The sequence below is a fragment of the Panthera uncia genome (assembly GCF_023721935.1).
Source record: "Panthera uncia isolate 11264 chromosome E2 unlocalized genomic scaffold, Puncia_PCG_1.0 HiC_scaffold_19, whole genome shotgun sequence".
NCBI lineage: Eukaryota > Metazoa > Chordata > Mammalia > Carnivora > Felidae > Panthera > Panthera uncia.
Window position 1 is genome coordinate 11,095,239 of NW_026057588.1, and position 25,541 is coordinate 11,120,779.

At 47.4% G+C, this 25,541-nt stretch overlaps 1 protein-coding gene across 3 annotated transcripts in view; it reads left to right on the forward strand.

Moving 5' to 3' along the window:
• The window catches only part of ZNF229 (zinc finger protein 229), a 53,041-nt gene that overhangs the window by 2,221 nt on the left and 25,279 nt on the right, over positions 1–25,541 (forward strand). Inside the window, exons 2-3 of one of the 3 annotated variants that reach the window (XM_049620836.1) lie at positions 697–2,848; positions 19,028–19,085. In XM_049620836.1, coding sequence (XP_049476793.1) covers positions 697–2,848; positions 19,028–19,085 — 2,210 coding nt within the window. Of the gene's footprint in view, positions 1–684; positions 4,027–19,027; positions 19,086–25,541 lie in introns of those variants that run through there. The other 2 variants (XM_049620838.1, XM_049620837.1) reach the window with 2 other exon arrangements.

Sequence of the window (25,541 nt, forward strand, 5' to 3'; positions counted from 1 at the left end):
TCATGTGGATTCCTATTCGATACGCTTCTGGAAGCCGGGACACAGCTGGTGCACTTTGGAGGATTTGGTGCTTTGTTTCTCCCCCAAGTTCAGCTCACACGTGCTCACAGATTCACTCTGGGAGGCAGTGCTCAGTATGGCTCTGAAACCGGACTTCCCTGTTTGACTCCCTGCCCACCCCTTCGGCACCGCATGGTGGAGTGACTTCACTGGGTCACTCACCCTCTCTGTGCCCTGGATCCCTCATCCGTTAAACAAAAATGGTAAGGGTTCCCACCTCAGTGTTACTCTGAGGGTTAAGTGAGTTAACCGGTGTATATCATCAGCACCGTAGGAAGCATCATAATAATGTTGGATATTATTGTTATGAACAACAACATTAAGCGGAGAAGGGAATCTTCTCTGTAGGAATCTGTTTGGAATTTCTTTCTCGCTTGGGCAACTAGATGAGATGCAGTTCATTACTGGTAGGGTCATTTAATGTCTGGCTACGAAGCTTATTAATAGGAACCTCTTCTTTTTTTTTTTTTTTTTTTCTTTTCCAGATATAAAAGAAGTGCCTTGGTAGTTATGATACACACAGGTGGATTTTGCTCCAGGCCGTTACTGGTCCGGGCCTGAAAGCCTGACTTGACTTGAGATCCCTGAGCCATTCTTGTACTTGTTCTCATCTCTGAACTGTCTTTCACCCCACAGGAGACAAGAATGAAAAGGATCTGGAGTATAATCAAGAAAGGGAACTTAAGTGCCTTTCCTACAGAGAGCTGTCCTACTGGAAAATCGGGGAACAGGCGGCTGCTGAATTAACTGGGAGTCAAGACCGTAGAGGGAATCTTCAAGGGAAGGATTTCCAGTTCTCGGAGGACGCTTCTCCCTGCCAGGGGTGGGAAGGAGCATCTCCTCGGGGTTCGCCAATTGGCAATTTGGCCGGCGGTCTTCAAGGACCCATCGGTTCGGAAAATCAAGCGTTTCCACCCTGGAAAGCTCTAAGACCGGTATCCGTTCAAGAATCTTGGATGAAAGCCTTTGTGAACGAGTCGTGGAATGTTCTGGAAAGGTGTAAAAAACTTGACACGCAGGGTACAACGTATAAACCTGAGTGGGATGGTTTCGGCTTCCGCTGGGTGTCACGTTGTCACGATGACCACGGGTTACCTGAAAGAGAGAGACCGTCTGATCGCGAGCGCTGTGGAAGAGACCGCCTGAAAAAGTCAACCCTCCGTCACCCTGCCCCGGAAGAGGATGACCTGAGAAGCAGCGAACGCGGAGATGGCCTCAGGGGCGCCTCGCACCTTCCCGCCCAGCCCGGAGCACCCTGGAAAGAGAAAGCCGGTAGATATCCCGAGGGTGGTACGGGCTTGAGGCAGACCGCCCGCCTCGAGGGGCCCCAGAGGGCCCCCACGGACGAGAAACCCTCCAAGGGTAACGGGCGCGCCCGGGGCCTCCGGCAGAACGCGCGCGGTCCCAGCCGGCCCCGGGCCCCCGCCGGGGAGATGCCCTACCGATGCGACGTGTGCGGGAAGGGCTTCCGGTATCAGTCGATTCTGCTCATCCACCAGGGCGTGCACACGGGAAAGAAGCCCTACGCGTGTGAGGAGTGCGGGAAGGCCTTCGGTCGAAGCTCCAACCTGCTCGTCCACCAGCGGGTCCACACCGGGGAGAAGCCCTACAAGTGCGGCGAGTGCGGGAAGGGCTTCAGCTACAGCTCGGTGCTGCAGGTGCACCGGCGGCTGCACACGGGCGAGAAGCCCTACGCGTGCGGCGAGTGCGGCAAGGGCTTCTACGCCAAGTCCGCGCTCCACAAGCACCGGCACGTGCACCCCGGGGAGAAGCCCTTGGGCTGCGGCGCCGAGTGCGGGAAGGGCCTCTCGTGCGGCTCCCACCCGAGCAGCCGCCAGAAGGCGCACGCGGGGCAGAAGCCCTACCGGTGCGACCAGTGCGACAAGGGTTTCAGCTACAACTCGTACCTCCGGGCCCACCAGCGGGTTCACACGGGGCAGCGCCTCTTCGACTGCGACGTGTGCGGGAAGAGCTTCAGCTACAGCTCGGGGCTGCTCCGGCACCAGAGGCTGCACACGGGGGAGAAGCCCTACAAGTGCGAGTGCGGGAAGGGCTTCGGCCGAAGCTCGGACCTCCACGTCCACCAGAGGGTCCACACCGGGGAGAAGCCCTACAAGTGCGGCGAGTGCGGGAAGGGCTTCCGGCGCAATTCGGACCTCCACAGTCACCAGAGGGTCCACACGGGGGAGAGGCCGTTCGTGTGCGACGCGTGTGGCAAGGGCTTCATTTACAGCTCCGACCTCCTCATCCACCAGAGGACCCACACGGGCGAGAAGCCCTACAAGTGTGCCGAGTGCGGCAAAGGCTTCAGTTACAGCTCGGGGCTCCTCATCCACCAGAGGGTCCACACCGGCGAGAAGCCCTACAAGTGCGAAGCGTGCGGGAAGGGTTTCCGGTGCACGTCGAGCCTCTACAAACATCAGCGGATCCACACGGGGAAGAAGCCGTACACGTGTGAGGAGTGTGGCAAGGGCTTCAGTTACGGCTCAAATCTGCGCACCCACCAGAGACTGCACACGGGGGAGAAACCCTACACGTGTTACGAATGTGGCAAGGGCTTCAGGTACGGCTCTGGTCTCCTCAGTCACAAGAGGGTGCACACGGGAGAGAAGCCCTACAGATGCGACGTGTGTGGGAAGGGCTACAGTCAGAGCTCACATCTTCAAGGCCACCAGAGGGTCCACACTGGTGAGAAGCCCTACAGGTGCGAGGAGTGCGGGAAGGGCTTTGGGCGAAGCTCCTGTCTTCACGTCCACCAGAGGGTCCACACCGGCGAGAAGCCCTACAGGTGCGGGGAGTGCGGGAAGGGCTTCAGTTACAGCTCAGGGCTGCGGAATCACCAGCGAGCGCACGCTGGCGAGAAACCGGGGAAGCAGACACGCGCCGAGGCAGAACTCAGAACTTGACGCCCGTCTGAGCGCCGACGCAGGAGGAAGGCTTTGCCAACGGGATGCGCAGGGAGGGCTCCGGTGGAGGGTGACCCGTCCCAGCAGTTGGCCTGCCCAGGAAGGGACGATCCGGAAGGTTGATAGATGAGAAAAGCACTTGGGTCGCCAACTTTGCTCTCCAAGGGTCTGTCCCCCAGAGGGCCGTCCTTGAAGTACGGCGGGGCCTCGGTAAAAATCGCCGCTCTCATCAGAGTCGGCCCAGGAGGGAGCTTCTTACGAATGACCTAGGAGTGTGTCCGAGGAGCAGACTGTGAACGTGGATTCCTTGCCGGGTGGGGGAGAGGGGGGAATACCTACACATGGGACAAATGTAGGAAAAAGTCGTCACCTTACTAAAACCGACATCGTGCGTACCTTTTAGAAGATGGTTTCTACAAAAATGGAGAGATGATGCGCACGTTGGTTAGGGCAAGTCACTTTCAGAAGGCTGGGAACAGTTCGAGAGTCCGCCTCTTGGCAGGTGTATCTCCACGTGATGTATCGCCATCATGTTTTTATCATGCTGCGGTGAATGTGTTTTATCTCCTAGAGATACACCGCTCTCCTAGACAGGCTGTGCTGTATGGCAGGACCATCGCATTTTATCAAGTTTTAAAAACACAGTCCGACTGGCATTGCATTGAATTTATTGGTTAATTTATTGCTGTCATGAATATTTCTGCCCCGTTCGTTTCGTTTCCCCGTGTTTTTAAAGATACATATTAGAGCATTTAAAAAAACCCAGAAACACCCCTTTAACTTGTCAGAACAGAACATAGAGTCACCAAAGCCACCATCGGTGGGACCTGTGGAAATAGGCACTCGTGAATATACTGGTAGGAGTGAAAATAAGTAGTCTTTTTTTGGAAAGGATTTGTCAGTGTATCGAGTCCAATTTGTATAACCTTTGAAGTGGCAATGAGTGTGTAGTCATTGGTAGTTGGGAGATAGTTGCACATGTGGAAGAATATGTATGCCTCCAGCTGAGTTTCTTAGAGTTTTCTTACTATAGCAAAAAAAAAAAAAAAAAAAAAAACAACTCCCAAGTGTAACAAATAAAGGCACATGTAAATGAGCGAAAACCACTAAAAATATTCAGTGCCTACAGTGGCATTGAAGGTTGCCCACAAATTATTTTGTGAGTCAGGAGAGTTGTGGAACAATTTTAGTATGACTCCATTTTGTTGGTATGTTTTTGTGTGTGTATGTTTAGAGAGAGAGAAAAGAAAAAAAAAGTGTGAAAGGTTAGTATGATAACTGCATATCTCTGGCAAGTGGGATGCGGGGTATGTAATACATTCATGTACTTTTATGCATTTTACTTTTTCACGAAGAGTATATATCAGTTTTATAATGATAGTAAAGCTATTTTTTAAAAAAATGAGTCTGGTGGAACAGTGCCTTATGGTCAAAGATCCCTGTTACAACCTCTGTACTTTTTTTTCCTTTTTTTTTTGGCTTTTTCTACTGTTTACTTAGCACCTAGTACCAAATATAAGGTATACAAATGAACTGAGAAATTTGTGATGTAGATACTTTCAGAGGCTGCATAATTTTTTTTGGCTTGGGCAGAAACGAGGTGATCTGGAGAACCGGGAGGAGCTGTGGTGCTCCAGTCTGCATCCTGACCCTCTGGGACCAGTGAGCCCCCAAGCCTGGCTTCACAGAGGGCATTCCCGGTAGTCTGACTTCTTCATCTGGGAGGCTCGAGACCTGGGGCACAGTCCAGGCTGAGCTCCTCTCTGCTGCCTGGGCTACTAGACAAAGAACGTCAGGGAGGTGGGCAAGGGGCACCTTCTATCTAAGCGAATAGTTAGCATGTCTGGGAGTTGAGCAGAGTGCAATGGTTAGCTTTCGGAAGGGGGCTTGAAGAAAATCTCCAGTATTTTATGGAACAGCAGCAGGGTGATTCCTTCTAATCGTGGGGTGGGTTTTAGAGCCAAAGAGCCAGTGTAGACGCCATTCCTACACCTCAGACCTTCAAGGTTTGTGGTCGGAAAGTTCAACTCGCTTACTGGCTTTCCAAAGGAGGACCTCAGATTCTTAAAATTGGGCAGCACATCCCCAGTGTTCTGGAACTGGCTGTCAGATGCTGCCTGCAGCTACAGTCTTCTGAATGCCTGACCAGGGCTTAAAGGATCTGCTTCCAAGATGGCTCTGGGCACAAAAGAGCCTTGAACAGGAGGCCTCAGTTCCTCAGTGGCTGTTGAAAAAGGTCTAAGATCCTCACCACGTGGGCTTCTGTACAGGACTGCCTGAGAGTCTTCATGACAGGGCAACTGACTTCCCTCAGAGCAAGTGAGCAGAGGGGAGAGAGCAAGCAAGAAGCCACAGTGCCTTTTTTGACCCTGAAATCGCCATCACTTCTGCTTTCTTCTGTTCTGTCGGAGCCACTAGTTTATGGGAAGGGGCAGTAGGCCTCCTGGAAGGAGGACCAGAGAATTCGTGGATGTGTCTTGAAACTCCATACCTACTAACAAGCGTGGGAGAATCACACGGTTGGAATGGTTGTGGCAACAGTCAACTTTTGTAGATGTGCCCTGATCATTTTACCTGCTGGAGGCTGGCCTTGACATGCCCCTGGGTTGCCTACAGCTGACCCAGCTGCCAGTCGGCTGCTGGTATTTCAGTGGCAGCAAGGGCTACGAGAGAGTCAAGGGCAGTGCTGTAACCGCTATGGATTGGTTTGCGTTGGGTGTAAATGCGCGGTGCTTTCCGTGCAAAATCAGCAGCAAGTGAAGTGAGGTGTTACTCTGTTGTCATTCTTTGAATGTCATATGGTAGAAAGGTTAATACGAGTTTCAGGGCGTTTGGAGAGTTGTAAGAGCACCATCTGCAGAGCGGAGTCAGCGATGGAATGATCGGTAGCATACCAAGAATGATGTTGAACGAGTTGGCTCTAACGGAAGTGGGTTGGTTGGGGGGAGACGAGTCTGGTATAAAGTGTATGGTGACAGTAAGGCTGAGTCCTAGCAAAAGGTTGACATGTGGTCATTTTATAAGGTAGAGTCAGAGATTTAAGCTACCCATCTCCAAGCAGCTTTTGTGGGTCCAGACGAGGTGTAACTGTTCCTCAGAACAGTCGTTAGCCTGAATGTAAATATTTCAGGTATAAAACCCAGCCTAGTATTATTCCACCACCAGATGGAGAAGAAAGCGTGCCAATTTGGTGAGGTAATCTACCAGCACCCACTAGGATGAGGTGATAGGATAGCAGGTCAGAGATTAAAGTGGAGTTATTCACACACTTGGGAGATCTCCCGCATCCAGCTGTGTTGCTCACAGCACTGAAAACACCTAATAAGCCTGTTGTTGCCTTGGACCCCAGGGTCCCGGTGTAACACGGTGTCATGCAATTTGGCCATCAGGAGTACATGCATAGCATCTTTATCTCTTGAATTGTTACTTCTGACTGAAATTTGATGAATCGAGAGGTACTATGTGTCAGGCACTGTGGGTCTAAGCACTGGGGATACAACCATTAAGCCCGCTGTGGTTGGAGCAGAGTGGGCAAGCGAGAAAGTAATAGGAGAGAGGTCAAAAAGGAGAGGCTAAGGGGCGCCTGGGTGGCTCAGTCAGTTGAGCGTCCGACTTCAGCTCTGGTCATGATCTTGTGGTCCGTGAGTTCCAGCCCCACGTTGGGCTCTCTGCTGACAGCTCAGAGCCTGGAGCCTGCTTCAGATTCTGTGTCTCCCTCTCTCTCTGCCCCTTCCCCTCTCACTCTCTGTCTCCCAAAAATAAATAAATGTTAAAATATATATGTTAAAAAAAAAGGAGAGGCTACAGAATAAATTAATGCAAACGTGGAGAATTGACGTATTTATGGCAGATATTACTGAAGCACGTTAAAGAAAACATCCCCCTCTATCCAGTAAAAAGACTTAGTATCTGCCAAAATTAAGGATGACTCCCAGCCCTGGAAGATTGCACTTTTTTTTTTTTTTTTTCCATCATGAGGAAACTAATGTCAAGATACCAATAGACAGGGATAGGCCAAAAGAATTTTGCTGTTCTCTTCATGTGCCTAAGTTGCAATGCCAGTTGGTAGTTGGATATTATTTCTCCAGCTCCTGCCAAGGCATGGCGATGGGGGTCTTCAGTTATCTGGCAAGTCTAGGACCAGAGCTAGCAAAGAGAGAATGTGTTCTCACCCGTTTTTTGTTTTTGTGTTTTGTTTTGTTTTGGGGTTTGTTTTTGTTTTGTTTTGTTTTGTTTTGTTTTGGATGCTTTCCTCCAGGCGAGAATTGTGGGCCTCTAGGGAAATCCTACTATTTTCTTACCCCATGATGGCACAAAAAGAAAGACACTTTCTCTAACAGGAATCTTAAAATGCAAAAAGTAAGTCCCAAGAGCAGAGACTTCTCAAAGGGAATCTGAAAACTTCCCGTGTCTTTGTGATTTGTAGAAATAGACCTCTTATAAGACCTTCACCCACCACCCACCCAGACTCCTGCTATCCCCTGATTAAAAACAGAAGGCACTGGTTGTTAATTCTTTCTGCTTCAGAGAAGGGGAAACCTATTACAGGACTATGTCAGCTCTGAAGTGTGGAAGATCTTCCAGGGTCCCCTTCAATGGAAACAAGCCGTGAAAAGGGTATTTAAATACATTTTAATTGAAAAATTGCGTGTTTATAAAATCAAAGTGTATGTCTGCAGAGTTAAGAACCTGTAAAGGATTTTCACTAAAATGGGAACAAGTGTTCATTTCCAGGTGGTAAGAGAATCTTGCCTCTCCTTTATTATCACGGGTGGAGAATGATTTGTTTTCATTATTGCTAGCGTTTCACTGTTATTTTACCACTCTTGCGATTGTTGTTATTTTCGTTTTAGGTAAATGACTGGCGTGCGGGTGACCCCAGCAGGGGCACGGGCCCCCTGGCTGCTGCGGCGCAGGGGCTTCTGGGGATTGTAGTCCGCAGACTTTCCTGCGCATGCGTTATGGGCTCTGGCGGGCGCCGTGGGCGACCTTGTTTGGGGCGCTGAGGTGAGTCCAGCCCCGACCGCGCCCCGGTCGGAAGCGCTAGGGGTGGAGGGTGTATAGTCGTGATCGCGCCCTGTTTCTGGATGGGAGGAGTTGGAAGCGGGGACTGGTGGCCAATGAAAGAGCCTTCTTGGCGGGGCGGAGTGTTGAGGTGCTCGCCCGGCATTCCTTGGGAAGAGGTGGGCGAGCTTGAGCTGGATTTGGGGGGACTGCGGCAGTGCCTCTGCAGGTTTTGGAGGTAGGAGCTGTGCATCCCCGCGTCGGGATTGGTGTCAGTCTTGGAATGTTCATCTCCACATCCAGGCGGGGGGGCCGGAGGGCGTTGGCTCATGTTTGGGGGATAATGGTCGGGGCCAGGCGTCCCCGACTGGGGAGAGGGACGGGCCCAGCAGTTCATCTCCGAGTATGGGGGACGGCTTGGTCTGTTCATCCCTGGGGTTGGCAGGGGGGCGGTTCGGGCTCAGCACCCCAAGGTTTCTGGAATCTTGGCTTCTGAACGCTGGGCTTGGCATCTGGTACCTCTGTCTCCAGGGGGGTATCTTGTTACCCCAAACTGGGTTCACCTCTTGGTAAGTGTTGAGCTAAAGGACACAACCAAGCCAAAAAAAAAAAAAAAAAAAAAAAAAAAAAACCCAAAAAACAAAAAACAAAAACAAAAAGAAAAGGAAAAGGAAGGATTTTACTTGCAACGAGTAAAGGGGAACACCCGGGATATTTCCCAAAGCAGTGTCTCCTGGAACAATAAAACTGGGGAAGTTTTAAGCTAAGGGTGCATACATATTCATGAAGGGTCTTGCGCAGTGGGGCAAAAAAGTCATCTTAAAGTGGGCGAGTCCGCGTCTTCGTTGGTTGAAGTCATGAGGGCTGGCAAGGGTCAGCATCATCAATTCTCTGGCCTCACTTGGTCTGGGATCTGGGTGCTCAAAGGGGTTTAGATCCTGCAAAGATTACTCAAGAATGTGCTTCAGGCCACGCTTCACTTTGGGGTCAGCCCTGGGAGTTTTACCATCGATTTATTGTCCCAAATATGATTAGGCTATCTCGTGGCCTGAAAGTGGCTGTGTATTCTTACATTCTTTTTTGTTCCCTTAAAACCGTTAACTACCGAGGTCTATTCTGCAATTTCAACATATCGCAGGGAGTTCTGCAAGAAAAGTGCTTCCGGCAAGTAGTGTCAGGTGCCAGTCAGGCTTAGATCACAAGAGGGCCAGGACATAAAAATGACTTTTCTTATGTCAAGAAGCTATGTCAACCACCCCCCACCACCAAAACCAACCAAACAAACAAAACAAAAAAACCCAGCTATGTCTCTTCTGTCTTTTTCCGGGGAGCCCTAACTCTGCTTACCTCTTGGCTTTTCTCCTCCCTCTAGCTAGACATCTAGAGTAGTCTCTGAATACAGTTTGAAAAGAACTGCCCCAAACTATTAGCCCCATCCTCACCTTGCACGCCGAGAGGCAGGGAATGCAACCTTTGAGGCTGATTAGACATAAAGAGCAAATGGCAAATTGTTCGGTTGCAGTCAAACTGCCTCTCCATTTGATAAAATTAGAGAATTGATGTTAGTTATTTGAGGTGTAATGTTAGCACTTTTAAAACTATTTCACATCTTTTAGAGCTACGTGATGACGTATGTTTGGATTAGACAATATGATGAATATGGTGTCAGGGGAACGTTTCAAAATACTAAGTGCGTACGTTGGGACTAGGTAGCCGTATGGTTGAAATAAGAGTGGCCACGCGTTGGTAATTGCTTCAGCTGCATGATTGGTACCTGGGGGTTCATTCTGCTAGTCTGTCTCCCTCTGCATGTGTTTGAAATGTTTATAATAAAATGGTTTTGAAACAGCTTTACAATGAACTAGCTAGGAAGTGCTCTGAGGAAGCATAGAAAGGTTGAATTTTGCTCCTAGCTGCATATAGTATGTGGGAGCCAGACATCGCAAATTCCCTCTCAGACTAGACCCTTGGGCCCCGTGAGCCGCTGTGAGCTCAGAGGTGTGGTCAGAGCTTCAAGTGTCTCAATAAAATTCTGAGGTTTTCGTCTATTCTTTAAAAAAATTTTTTTAATGTTTATTTTTGAGGGAGAGCGAGAGAGAGAGAGAGAGAGAGAGAAAGAGAGTGGGGGAGGGGCAGAGAAGGAGGGAGACACAGAATCCGAAGCAGGCTCCAGGCCCTGAGCTGTCGGCACAGAGCCCGCCGCGGGGCTGAAACTCACGAGATCATGACCTGAGCCAAAGTGGGCCACTTAACCGATTGAGCCACCCAGGCCCCCGTGTTCTTAATGAAATTGATTCATAGGCATTTTATGTCTTTTGTCTCTTGTGAAGGGGATAATTTTTTTCTTCGATCTCTGTAAATATGAGTGAGAAATCAGCCCACCGACCCAATCAAAGGAGGGACAAGGAGACTGGGAACACAGTGAAGTGAGGCTTTAATCAACGTGCTTGCAAGAGCTGGTGTCTGAGGGGCAGTTACAGCAGACAATTTATCTCCTAGTGTGAAGCCCCTCCCCTGATTCCTCATTGGCTGAGCACTACAGAGGTCACAGCCTTACCCAGGCGTTGCCTATGCCCATATGCCTATGCCATAAAGCGGTCTGATTAGAACAAATGTACATTCCCCGAGATGACCAGAGACTTTCAGTCCCTCCTCCCTTTATTCCTTGGCACATGCTCATTGCAAAGTCCATGAAAATAAGCCCGTGAAAATAAGCCTGCGAAACAGAGAGGGGAAGGAGGACCAGGAAGTGAAGTTTCTAAGGGTTTGGGACTCCGCTGTGGGTCCGGGCAGGGTGGGGTTTTATACATATTTCCAGTACTTTGTAAACCTACTGTTAACTAGACTGCCCAGCTTTTGTTTCGTATTTCTGAAAATGAATCCTCTGCCTTACTTCTCATGCTATGGGTGTGTTTTTCAACACCTCAAACCCACTATTTCCAAAACTGAGCTCCTAATCGGCTGCAAAACCTGGCTCTCCAAAACCTTCTCCATCCTTCCAGTGAACAAGGCCAAAGCCTCCACCCCCTGCCTTCCACCCTGGATGGAAGCCATCAACGGAGCCCAGTGACCGTGTCTTCATTATAAACGCAGACCCCAGCAACTTCTCACTGCCTCCACCTCCGCGTCCCTGACCCAAGACGCCATCATCCCTTGCTGGGATTGTCGTGATAACCGACCATCTGGTCTTCTGCTTCCCATCTTGCCACTGTTAGTCCATTCTTAACAGCAGCCAGAATAACCCTATTGATAACCTAAGTTGGATCATGTCACTCCTCTGTTCAAAAGCCCTGCCTTTATTCCCACCTAATGAGGATAACAGCCAAAAGCCTTAAAACGGCCTAGAAGACCGCATAGCATCTGGCTCGCGTTTACCTTTCTTTCGTCTCTGATTATTCTTTCCCTCACTCGCTCCACTTCAGCCACATGCCGCGCATGCTGCCACCTCTGGGTGTTGACCCTTGCTGTACGCTCTGTCTAGAATGTTCTCTGTACAGATATTTGTGTTGGTCACTCCTTTACTCAGTTAGGTCTTTACTCACAGATCACCCCCGTGAGGCTTCTCCTGACCACCCCATTTCATTCCCTATCCCCCTGCCCCATTTTTTTCCCCCCTCCATAACCCTTATTGCTATATCTTCAGTTTCTAGATCCCTGCCTGGCATACAGTAGGCACTTAATAAATATGTGTTGGACGAGGCAATGCCACCCTTGCTCTCTCTGAGCTTATGGCCAAGGGTGGAAGATAATGAAACAACCACAGTATAGTGCTACGATAGGAGAAATGCCAGCCACAGTCAGCCTCTGCCATGGTGTGAATGTTTGGATCCCCTGAAATTCACATGTTTGAAATCCCAAGGCCCAGCGTGATGGTATTAAGAGGCGGGCTTTGAAGGTGGTTATGGCCTGAGGGCAGAGCCCTCCTGAGTGAGATCAATGCCCTTATAAAGGAGGGCCTAGAGGGCTCCCTTGCCTGGTCCACCCTGTGAGGAGAGGTGGAAGTCTGTGATCCAGAAGAGGGCCCTCACCTAATGGTGATCTTGGGCTTCTGGCCTCCAGAACTGTGACGAATAAATTTCTGTTCTTTATAAACCACACGGTATGTGGTAGTTTTGTTATAGGGGCTTGAACGGATGAAGACGGTACGTGATAAGGTGGAGATAATCAAGGAGGGCTTCCTGCAGAAGTAACACCCAAACTGGTACTTGAAGGTTAATAATAATAATGATGATAATAATAATAACAATAATAATAATGATAATAATAGTAACACAATGTTGAAACTCTTCAGGATTCTTCAGGATCAGCCCCTGGTAATGTCTCCGGCATTGTCTTAGCCGGACTTGGCCCTGTGACTCTCTGTTCTAGTCTATACCCATGTGCTTCCTGGCCTTTGGTGGGACCGCAGCATTGCCCACGTGTGTGTTTTCGCCCACATTGCCACTTGTTCATTAGCCTTCTCCTTCCTTGTCAGTTGGGCAAATGCCTTCTGTTTCTTTGGGCATCAGCTACAGTTCAATTATCATCTCTCGAAAGCCTTCCCTGACAGCCTGGAGCCCTCTCGGGCTGTGTCGGGTTTTCTTCCCTGTGTCTTTGTTCAGTTTTGTGCAGCCACATCTGCTGCAGCCCTTCTCACGTTCCAGTGAATTTACTGGCTCACCTCTCTACCCCCTAGTTTGCCTCCCCTTTAGATCAGGGACTGATTTTTTTTTTTTTAATGTTTATTTTTGAGAGCCAGAGAGACAGAGCGCGAGCTGGGGAGGGGCAGAGAGGGGGACACAATCCCAAGCAGGCTCCAGGCTCTGAGCTGTCAGCACAGAACCAGACATGAGGATCAAAGCCACAAACCGTGAGAAGATCATGACCTGAGCCAATTGGACACCAACCAACTGAGCCACCCAGGTGCCCCAAAGGGATGTCTTTTATTTTTATTTATTTATTTAATTTTAGGGTTTTTTTTTTTTTTAATGTATGTTTATTTTTGAGAGTGAGAGAGACAGAGTGAGCAGGGGAGGAGCAGAGAGAGAGAGGGAGACACAGAATCCCAAGCAGTCTCCAGGCTCCGAGCTATTGGCACAGAGCCCGATGAGGAGCTTGAACTCAGAAACCTCGAGATCATGACCTGAGCCGAAATCAGAGGCTTAACGGGCTGAGTCACCCAGGCACCCTGATCAGGGACTGAATCTTACATTTTTATCTGGAGCACTTAGCATACAGCCCAGTACACAACACTTACTCCTTATTGTGTGCTAGGCGCCACTCTGAGCACCTTGCACGTCATAACTTACTGAGTTCCCACAATGACACTTAGAAATAGGTTCTCTCGATATCCTGTCTTGTACAGAGGAAGGAACTAAGGCACCAGGAGCTGGTTCGACCAAGGGCACACAGCCAGTGGCTGACAAAGCCACGCCTTGAACCCAGGGAGTCTGGTTTCAGAGTCTTAATTTTTTTTTTAATTTTTTTTTAACGTTTATTTATTTTTGAGACAGAGAGAGACAGAGCATGAACAGAGGAGGGGCAGAGAGAGAGGGAGACACAGAATCTGAAACAGGCTCCAGGCTCTGAGCTGTCCGCCCAGAGCCCGATACGGGGCTCGAACTCATGGACCGTGAGATCGTGACCTGAGCGGATGTCGGACGCTTAACCGACCGAGCCACCCAGGCGCCCCTAATTTTTTTTTTTTTTTTTTTTTTAAACAGCCAGGCTCTACTGCGTTTTCTCCTAGTCAGCGTTCACTGCATGGGTCATATACCCAATGCATGGGTTTTCCTTGCACCTTTGATCTCAGGATCTGATCTTTTCAGTCTGAGGATTGAGTCAGGCAAAGGCCCAGACTTCTCCATTCATTCATTCATTCATTCGGCACCTACTGCATGCTAAACTTGCCATATGTACACAAATGATACAACTTCTAGTCATTAGGAGCACATGTTACAGGAGAGAAAGCAAAAAGTAACCAGGAAAATTGAAGTAGGATATGAAAAGTGTTGTAGTGGACATCAGTACCAGATCCTGTGGTCTGACCATAGAAGACTGATCCCCATGGGCAGGGGATATGGGAAGGTCACTAGAAAAGCCCTCCCATAGTCCTATACTTCATAGTCACTTGAACTGGCCAGTGACAGGCTTTGTCATGTGCCCACAGCCATGTCTCACTAGCCTTTAAGTTTTTGGACAGGCTTTCTGGGGGTAGGGCGGCTATGCACATCTGTGCAGGCTGCGTACTGCACAAGGAGACTACATCAAAGCCATACTATTCACATAGGACACACATGCAATTTTCAGCAAGTAGCAATAAAAGTACTCCGTTGCTTTATTCCAACAAAAATCAGTATGTGATAAGAATTTTCCAACAGGTGGAAGAAAAGTATCTTGAAGAAGGGATACATTTTCTAATATGCTCAAAGGCATATTGGCATGGACTAGAGACAGCCCTGCCTGCCGTCCTGCCACAAGCCCTGAGGGCTGAGGGCTGAAGCCAGCTCTCGTAGAGCCGTCCGGCTCAGATACTCACAGATTACAGACGGACCACTTTGGCATTATCACATGACATTCACCCTCATGCACACAGAAGCAATGGTCTTTGTCCCGTTCCTGAGATGATTACACAGGATTGCTAGGCACATCTCTCTCACTTTTGAATCCTCTGGAACGTCTAAGAAAAGTCAGGAATCTGGAAGCAGGGTTTTGGGGAAAACTCGGGGCTTATATTTCTTTTTTTTTTTTTTTTTTTTTTTTATGTTTATTTTTTAGAGAGAAAGAGAGAGAACAAGGGGTAGGGGCAGAGGGAGGGAGGGACAGAGGATCTGAAGCGGGCTCTGTGCTGACCACAGAGAGCCCATGTGGGCTCAAACTCACAAACTGTGAGATCATGTGACCTGAGCTGAAGTCAGGTGCTCTACTGACTGAGCCACCCAGGAGCCCCGGGGCTTCTCTTTCTGATTGTGTTTCTTGGCACCTGAAGTTCCAGATTCAATTTGTTGCTTTCCCTGCAGCTCCTCTTCCCCTCCAGAGGTTGCCGTGGGGACCTGGTCTCTGTCCTGCTTCAGCACTCAGATCAGAATGCGATTAGCACTGTACTTAGGGGTTTAACAAATCTTTGCGGGGGCCCAGAATAAGGCGATTCGTGCTTTCTACAAGAGGTAGTAAAGGAGTGGGGGGGAAAGGGTGAAGATTTGCCAAAAAGTCATTTTGTATTCTATTAACCTGATCCTGTAACCCTGCAAGCTGCTCGCGGGGTGGCCAGCAGACTGGGGCCAGTCAGAGAGCTAAATGTTATTGGTCTGTGACCAGATCATTTCAGAAATTGAGTGTAAACATTGAAAAATTTGTATATCAATTTTAGCAATTGTATGATAATTGATTAATCTGATGATTTAAAAATGGGCTTGTAATTTGTATGCCTAAGTATGTACTTTTTCTAGAAATTTCTTTTTACTTTTTTCCGTATTTTTATTTTATTTTATTTATCTATTTTTAAATATAATTTATTGTCAAGTTAGCTATCATACAGTGTATACAGTGTGCTCTTGGTTTTGCGGGTAGATTCCCGTGATTCATCGCTTACATACAACACCCGTTGCTCATCCAACAAGTGCCCTCCTCAATGCCCATCACCCATTTTTTCCCTCTCCCCCCGCTCCCCCTCCATCAACCCTCAGTTTGTTCTCTGTATTTAAGAGCCTCTTATGGGTTTTCCTCCCTCTCCGAAACCACTTTTTCCCCTTCCCTTCCCCCATGCTCTTCTGTTAAGTGTCTCAAGTTCCACATATGAGTGAAAACATAATATCTGTCTTTCTCTCCCTGACTTATTTCACTTAACATAATATCCTCCAGTTCCATCCACAAGGCTGCAAACGGCAGGCTTTCATTCTTTCTCGTTGCCAAGTAGTGTTCCATTGTATATATAAACCACATCTTCTTTATCCATTCGTCAGTTGATGGGCATTTGGGCTCTTCCCATAGTTGGGCTCTTGTTGAAAGCGCTGTTATAAACATTGGGGGTACATGTGCCCCTATGCATCAGCACTCCTGTATCCCTTGGGTAAATTCCTAACAGTGCTATTTCTGGGTCACAGGGTAGCTCTCTTTTTAATTTTTCAAGGAAACTCCATGCTGTTTTTCAGAGTGGCTGCACCAGTTTGCATTCCCACCAACAGTGCAAGAGGATTCCCCTTTCTCCACATCCTCGCCAACATCTGTTGTTTCCTGAATTGTTAATGTTAGCCATTCTGACAGGTGTGAGGTGGTATCTCAATGTGGCTTTGATTTCTATTTCCCTGATGATGAGTGACGCCGAGAATCTTTTCATGTGTCCGTGTGGCCAGTAGGCCATCTGGGTGTCTTCTTTGTAAAAGTGTCAGTTCATGTCTTCTGCCCATTTCTTCATTGGATTATTTTTTTTTCAGGTGTTGAGTTTGGTAAGTTCTGTATATCGTTTGGATACTAACCCTTTATCCGATATGTCATTTGCAAATATCTTCTCCCATTCTGTCAGTCGCCTTTTAGTTTTGTTGATTGTTTCCTTTGCCGTGCAGAAGCTTTTTATCTTGATGAGGTCCTAGTAGTTCATTTTGGCTTTTATTTCCCTTGCCTTCGGAGACATGTTGAATAAGAAGTTGTTGCAGCCAAGGTCAAAGAGGTTGTTGCCTGTTTACTCCTCTAGGGTTTTGATGGTTTCCTGTCTCACATTTAGGTCTTATATCCATTTTGATTTTATTTTTGTGATGGTGTAAGAAAGTGGTCCAGTTTAATTTTTCTGCATGTTACTGTCCAGTTAGAAATTTCTTTTTAACTGTATTTTACCAAAATATTGGTCAGTGACAGATGAAAATAACAGTGAAAATAACATGAAACTGGTCCTTCACCACAGGTAGTTTGTTTTTTTTTTAATGTTAATCTATTTATTTTGAAAGAGAGAGAGAGCAAGTGTGAGCAGGGGAAAGGCAGAGAGAGAGAGGGAGAGAGAGAGAATCACAAGCAGGCTCCATGCTTAGCACAGAGCCTGATGCGGAGCTCAATCTCACAAACTGAGATGCTGACATGAGCTGAAATCAGGAGTTGTATGCTTAACCAACTGAGCTACCCACACACCTCTCACAACAGGTAGTTTAAAAAAAAATTTTTTTTTAAGTTTATTTATTTTTGAGAGAGAGACAGTGAGAGCCAGGGAGGGGCAGAGAGAGAGGCGGTGGGGGAGACAAAGAATCTGAAGCAGGCTCCAGGCTCTGACCTGTCAGCACACAGCCCGACATGGGGCTCGAACCCATAAACCATGAGATCATGACCTGAGCTGAAGTCGGACTCTTAACTGACTGAGCCCCCCAGGCGCCCCCAGGTAGTTTTGAGAAGCACTATCTGAGAAGACAGAGACATGGTCTTTGGTTTTTATCCTTTAATCTTTGGGGTTCCCACAGTGTCTAAAGCAGAAATTTTACACACTCAGTTTCTCCTGGAAGGCCAGAGGCTACAGAGTTTTTACAGATGTTTACGGAGTTTTTCAGATAGGAAATAAACACCAGAGTCAGAATGGTAAGTTGAGACGAGCTTAAAATAAAGGGGCAGTTTACCAAAGTGGGGGCATGGTGTGGTAATCAAGAAAGGATCTTGCAATGTCCCAGATCTGCTCATAGCAGGGTAACTGACTGTCGTCCCTAGGGTGGAAGGGCTGAGGGAGGAGCCCGTTACCAGACCTGGGGAAAGAGATCTGAGAGGAGGGCCACTGATAGGTGCTGTGAGCTTTGGTCAAGGGGTATGAAACAGCCAGTCCAAAGCAACTCCAGGAAAGAGCTGGGGAAGTACTCTGACTTCACTTATGTCCCTTCGCTGGATCTCCTGCTGACTTGCCCTATTGGCTAAGTTCAACTGGAAGCTGGAGGGCAAGGGGGTCTCCTGCTACAGGCAGGACAGGGAAAGGAGTTGAGTGGATGTAGAGTGCCAAGTTCCCAGGGCCTCCTTCTACCTGCTTCTGTCCACCAGCAGATCTAGAGAGTTCCTCGCTCCATCCTGTGAGCTTTTCCAGAGCAGAGTGTGCCTTCCATGTTGTAGCTGTGCCATCAGTATTTGCAAAAGTCACAGGGTCCCAGAGCGTAGAATGGGTGCTGGGGAGACGTTGTTTTGTAAGGTCTTAGCTAAGCGAAAGTTCTTCAGCTTCCAGGTCCTGGTTACACAGGAGTAACTTGCATGTGACAGTGGGAGCAAAAGAAGGTTCCCCCGTCATGCTGAGATCACCCTCCAAGTCAGAAATTCTGGAGCCTGTTTTCCGGAATGACTGGGATGCAGGTGACGTCAACACATTGGCAAGTCTGAGAAAAGGAAAAGCATGGCAGTTTTGACTGAAAAGTTTGAGGAGCGAGACAGGAGTGACAGGAGAGCCTGGGCGGAATGCGGGCAGGGGAGAAGGCTTGAGGAGGTGAGATTCAGTCCGTTGAGAATGAGAAGAGAGGTAAAGATACCTTGGGAGGGAAGAATGTGTGAAAAAATTGCACAGATAAGAAGAAACCAGGACAGGGGCACCTGGGTGGCTCAGTTGGTTAAATGTCAGACTTTGGCTCAGGTCGTGAACTCACTGCATGTGAGTTCGAGCCCCACGTCGGGCCCTGTGCTGACAGCTCAGAGCCTGGAGCCTGCTTCAGATTCTGTGTCTCTGTCTCTCTCTGCCCCTCCCCTGCTCACACTCTCTGTATCTCTCTCTCTCTCTCTCAAAAATAAATAAACATTAAAAAAAAAGTTTAAAAAAAAAAAAGAAGAAACCAGGATTTACTCGGAATTTGTTAAACCCACGCTCTCATGGATTCTTTCTTTTTTTTTTTTTTTAATTTTTTTTTTCAACATTTTTTATTTATTTTTGGGACAGAGAGAGACAGAGCATGAATGGGGGAGGGGCAGAGAGAGAGGGAGACACAGAATCGGAAACAGGCTCCAGGCTCCGAGCCATCAGCCCAGAGCCTGACGTGGGGCTCGAACTCACGGACCGCGAGATCGTGACCTGGCTGAAGTCGGACGCTTAACCGACTGCGCCACCCAGGCGCCCCTCATGGATTCTTTCTTTGCAGTTCTGCGTTCTCGGGATCCCACTCTTTCCAAGAGGAAGACAGTATGGTTAAGTTCCGGGTAAGTCAAGGTTTCCTTTCTCTCTCTTAAATACCACGTCCCTTCTGGGGAGCTATTTTCTGAAAGGAAATGGCCAAGTTTTGAGTGGCGGCTGTGTCTTAGACACTTCACCTTGCTCCTAACAGCTGTGTGAGAGAGGTGGTGTTAACGCCCTTTGCAGAAAGGAAGGAACAGGCTCAGAGATGTCAGGATGCCTAGTTCAGGCTATTCCAAGTGTGGTTCGCACACAAGTGCCAGTCCATGAGCTGCTTGTCACAGAGAGATCAATACAGCAATCAAAAGGAAGAATCCAGAAGCTTTTAATGTTTGTTTTTGAGAGAGAGAGAGAGAGCGAGCACGAGCCGGGGAGGGGCAGAGAGAGAGAGAGAGAGGGAGACACAGAATCGGAAGCAGGCTCCAGGCTCTGAGCTGTCAGTGCAGAGCCCAATGCAGGGCTCCAACTCATGGACCGTGAGATCGTGACCTGAGCCGAAGTCAGACGCTTAACCGACTGAGCCACCCAGGCGCCCCAGAAACTTCTATAGCAATGCAGCATTGCCACAACATTCGAGTGCGTGGTCAGTACATACATGACCACACTCTGAGTAGTGCGGGGTCCAGTCCACATGAGTAGCAAGATTTGAATGGGTATATGTCCATCAGGGTTCAACCAATGAAGTAGGAACAACATGAGATATATAGTAAGAAGAGATTTGGATGAGATTTCTTTTATGTGACTGGGGGTGGGGGCGGGGTGCAGGGCAAACTGGAAATCCCAGGGCGGGCTGGAACTCTTAGATACAGACTGGGACTGCTGTCTACAGGTAGAATTTTTTCTCTTAGGGAAGCCTCAGTTCTAGTCTGAGGACCCTTCAACTGACTGAGTCAGGCCCACCCAGATTATTTAAAATAATCTCCTTCAAAGTCATCTGATTAAGGACTTTAATCACCTCTACCAAACGTCTTCACAGCAACACCTAGATTAATTTTTGCTTCATTAATGGGACCGTAGTCTAGCCAAGTTGACGCATCAAAAAGGCCATCAGAGGGTGCAGCCGTGATTTTTTTTAAATCATGAAAAATGTTTTAATTATGAAAGTATACAAAAAGGGAAAAGAGTACTACGAATGCCGACGTAGAGCGCAGGCTCAACGTCTTGCCACATCTGCTTCATCGATCTCGTTTTCACTTGCCTTTTTCCTTTCCCAAAGCATTTTAAAAGAAGATCCCTATAGCACGTTATTTTGTTTTATACTGGTTTTGTTCTGAGCCCATTACTTTCTTAGAGCAGCTCGGGTGCGAGCTAACATAAATGCGCTCCCGCTCCTTTCCTCTGCCTGGACACCATCTTGCCTGACCCACCCCTTCCCCTTAGGGACATTTTCTAGCTTCTAAATTATTGCCAGCAACTGTTTTGCCAAGCGTCTCACACTGTGTCACCCAGGCGACCATTTTTCCAGCCTGCCTCTGCTTCAGTTCAAGCCCTGTTCTTCAAGTCCACCGGAGGCTGCACACGGGGGAGAAGCCTTACCGGTGTGGCGAGTGTGGAAAGGGCTTCAGCCAAAGCACACACCTTCACATTCGCCAGAGAGTCCACACAGGGGAAAAGCCCTACACATGCAGCGTGTGCAGAAAGGCTTTTGCCTACAGCTCAGTTCTTCACACTCATCAGAGAGTTCACACAGGAGAAAAGCCTTACACGTGTGACGTGTGCGGTAAGGGCTTCAGTTACAGCTCATATTTTCACTTACATCAAAGAGATCATACCGGAGAGAAACCGTATAGATGTGATGAGTGCGGTAAGGGCTTCGGTCGTAACTCATACCTTCTTGCTCGCCAGAGACTGCATACGGATGAGATACACTGTGTGTATCGTGAGGATGGCCAGGGCTCTCGTTGCAGCTCGGACCTTCTTACTCATCAAAGACTGCACAAGGGGACGGAAACATCCTCAACGTAGTTAGTCAGGGTTCAATCAGGAAACCAAGCAAGTCCATGCACTGAAGGTGATAGAGGCTCACTCGGCCATTGGGAGGGCTGGGGCAGCAAAGGGCAAGGACGCTGTCACCCATGATGTCGTCCTGAGGCACGGAAGCAGGGGTTCACAAGAGCATTCCAGAGAACTACTCTGGATCTCGACAATGTCTGCAAGACTCCCCTCAGCTGTCGCATGCTGCAGTGGCAAAGTAAGTGATAACTGACAGACGCACGCTTTGTGGCAGTGACAATAATTAGAGGTCAGATTTCCACGAGTGGATATGCCCAGGAAGGAAATTATAATTGAGATGAGGACACTGAGGCTTTCAGGCCAGCCAAAATCTGTAGATTTTTTAAAGAGTGTACCTGCTAGAAAGATACTCAAAATGAGTGCTCAGAAATGAAACCCATGTTATTGTTATTCGTGTGGTGAGAATATTAGTCCATATCCTCAGGTTTCCAAGCCCACACGGTTTTCTACACAGAGAGGGGCTCTCTAGAAGTGATATTTTACGGGCACATTTACTGTGCGTTCACCTTGCTGGCTCCATTTCTTGGTCACGTAAAGAGCCTTCATTTCCCAGAACCCCTTGCAGTTGAGAGCTCGTCCATGTGATACGGTTCCAAGCAACAGAGTACGAGCAAAAGTGATGTAAGCTACTTCCAGGCCTGACCCTTACAGACATCTTGTGATGTCCTCCAGGCATCTTTCCTAGAAATGTTTCCTAGAGGCTGTTCCAGGCTGGATTGGTGGAAGGTGGCTATCTGATCTGTGTTAGACCTTTTTTTTTTTTTTTTTTAAATAAATAGACATTTTTCTTCTATTTAAAAAAATTTTTTAATGATTATTTTTGAAAGAGAGACAGACAGAGCGTGAGTGGGGGAGGGGCAGAGAGAGAGGGAGACACAGAATCCGAAGCAGGCTCCGGGCTCTGGGCTGTCAGCACAGAGCCCGACGTGGGGCTCGTGCTCACAGACTGCAAGATCGTGACCTAAGCCGAAGTCAGACGCTTAACCTACTGAGCCACCCAGGCGCCCCGTAAATAGACATTCATTGTGTTATAGTCCTGACATTTTGACAGTTTCTTTGTTGCTAGTTTTGCCCAGGCTATACTGACTATGACAGGGAGATTTAACAGCAGCATATTTTATAGTCATTGGAGTTCGCGTAAGAAAGCAACTTCATAATTCAGAGTTTGAAACTTTTAAATCTTTATGGCCATATGTGGCAGTGCAGCCGTCTAAAATGGTGTGGATAGGGCTTCAGTGAGAATCTTCATTCATTGGTACGTACGTAAAAAAGAAATGTTCCAGGGGTGCCTCGGTGGCTCAGTCAGTTGAGCGTCCATCTTGGGCTCAGGTCATGATCTCATGGTTCATGGGTTTGAGCCTCGCATCAGGCTCTGTGCTGACAGCTCAGAGTCTGGAGCCTGCTTCGGTTCTGTGTCTCCCTCACTCTCTGCCCCTCCCCCACTCTCTCTCTCTCTCTCTCAAGAATAAATAAACATTAAAAAAATTTTTTAAATAAAAAAAAAGAAGTGGCCCAGATAACATGCATGTGGTAAAGCCTTCCAAAAGTGCAATCTATAGACATCAGAAATCCCGTGCAGTAGGGAAACTCTGTAATGTGTAACGATGAGAAAAGTTTGTCAGCTTACCACTTAAGTGCAGTAAGAAATAGACCAGGTGTCCTACAAATAGTCTTAATAAAGTTAATTCAGTAAAACTAATATTTACTGACATGACTAACAACTTACAGAAGGGCAAGGCTGTTTATTGTCAGAAGCCGGCCCCAGCACTTCTCAATAGTCTTGTTTAATAATGGGGTTTTAGAAGGTGCTAGTTTGGTCAAGTCCCTTCCACAATTGTGGTTTAGTTTGGGACTATAGATGGGTTTGGGAGGAGGAGGGATACAGTAAAACCTTGGTTTGTGAGCATAATTTGTTCTGGAAACATGTTTGTGTTCCAAAGCACTTGTATATCAAAGCGAATTTCCCCATAAGAAATAATGGAAACTTATTTGTACCGTGTTTTATTTCTACTTTTTCTTACATTAGAATTTCCTACTAGTTATGGTTTGTACATGGAACAGCCATTCAAATGCAAATAAAACCATTCCTGAAGGGTTGCTTTCTTACCAATTCAGGCGAGCAACAGTGAAAGATCAATATAGCTCAATGCCAATAATGGAGTGGAAAAACTAGCAATTCGCGGGGAAAAAATACAGGTGCAACCTTTCTGGAGAGGGTTTTATCTACATGTACCAAAGGGTATAATGTGCATCGTCTTGAGCTAATAATTCCACCTCACAAAATTTATCTTTAGGGTGTAATTGTACAAGAGGGAAAAGATGATTTCAGAAGGGAACATGCTCCCAGAATATTTACAATAATAAAAAAAAAATTGTAAACAACCTGAAGATACACGAATAAGAGATTGAGTAAATTATGGTACCCCCATAAAATGAAACAAAATATCACCATTAAAAATGATATAGACCTATAAAAATTTCCACATACTTTTTGAAGAAAAAAAAATCAAGTTGTTAGAGATCATTACAGGATGACCCGTGACTGACAAGTTTGAGAACGTGAGTAGCACTGGGAGTAGTCGCCTCCACTACTCTACACTTTTCAGTGTTGTTTCAAGGGTTGTTTGGACTGTTTAACCCAGGTGGGTATATGTATAACATAGGAAATGCTCTGTTTGGAGAAAGTGAGTCTGATGAAAGGTTGTGACATTTGCTTTAGAAAGATGCTGCCAGAGACGGAAGGCGATGGACTTGACCTATCGCTAGGTGGTTGCTGTAGTATATCGCTCCTTGAGTGAGTAATTACTGCAAATGGACCAGTAGGAAAGCCAGCTGTCTTCCCACTGTGTGGTCTTCCTTTGTGTCTCTGTGCTGTTTTAGGCCAATCCTTGATTTCCTGACCCTTATCCTGTATGTCTTCCCATGTAACCCAACACTTACAGACCCGTTGCTGGGACTTTGAAAGGGCAATGATTGCAGTTCACTCTAGGGACACTGTGCCAGTTTATTGACTTTCAGCTCCAAACTCACCCTTTAACACACCCTCTGTGATAATGAAAGAAATTTCTTTGAGCATCTCTCCTTTGCAGTAAACACAATGTTAAGTGTTCTCCGCAGAGGGCGTTGGAAGGAGGCTGCAGGAGGAAGGGGTCTTCTGCTTTTGTAGCAGCTGCATGGTCAGTCAGCAGTGTGGGTGTGAGGACATCTGCTCATACTCTGCACTCTCCACACACTCAGAAGGTACAGTCCCTTGCTGATCTTGCAACTCTAGGCCATTGATCACATTCCCGTGGACCTCTGGATGTGGACCCTGCACATTCCAGGCCTTCTACCGAAACAGGCACACCCACTCCCTATGTCCATCCATGAATGTGGCCACTGGCTATGACTCATCTGTTCCCCAAATGGATGCCATCTGCACCCTTCCTCATTCTGCATGCCCATGCACTCGACCACCAGTTGCGACTCACCTACAAACCACCCACACCCTAGAATGTTGCTTCCAACTTGACCAGCAACCAGGGAGCACCACTGACCCAGGCAAAACAGAAAATTCTCTGCCATCCAGTGGGCTACAGTTACCTTTTTTCTTCACAAAGTCTGAGGTTTGCTGAAGTTTGTTTTTCCTTCGATACCCTCAGCATTGTACCGCATAAAGTTTAAAAATATTGTATAGTTACTTTTTAAAAAGTTGAATCATTTGTAAATTAAATGTCCATTGAAAGCACTGTGTGGTTTCTGTCTCCTTATTGGACCCAGACTGATCAGGTGACAAGTGCAATTTCTGTTTCAATGGGAGTTTTAAGGCCAAAGAGTACAGTGAGTTTGGGGTAATTCAACAGTGGTGAGGGAGAAAATATATGGAATATACTCTTTGACTGTCAGCCTTGATAGTTGCAAACATAAAGGGTTTGGAAGACTGGCCTTAACATCTATTGGCAAACTGGGAGACATGATATCTGCCACCTCCAAAAGTTTCCTTCTCTCTTTTTTATTTTATTATGATTTGTGTGTGTGTGTGTGTGTGTGTGTGTGTGTGTGCGTGCGCGCGCATGCACTAGCGTGCGTGTGGTATCATGAGATCTACCCTCTTAGCAAACTTTTAGGTATATAATACGGTATTGTTGATTTTAGGCACTATGCTGTACAGCAGATCTCTAGGACTAATTTACCTTGCATAAATGAAACTGTAGCCCCATTGAACAACTCTCCATTTACCCCTTCCCCTGGCCCCTGGTAATCACCATTCTAATCTCTGCTTCTGTGAATTTGACTAGTTAGGAACCTCATTTAAGTAGAATCATGCCACTTCTGACCTGTGACTCGCTGATTTCACTAAGCATAAAGTCCTGAGCATGCTAAAGAATGAAATTGGATGCTGTCTTACACCATTCACAAAAATAAATACAAATGGATTCAAGACTTAAATATAAAACCTGAAACCATAAAACTCCTAGAAGAAAACATAA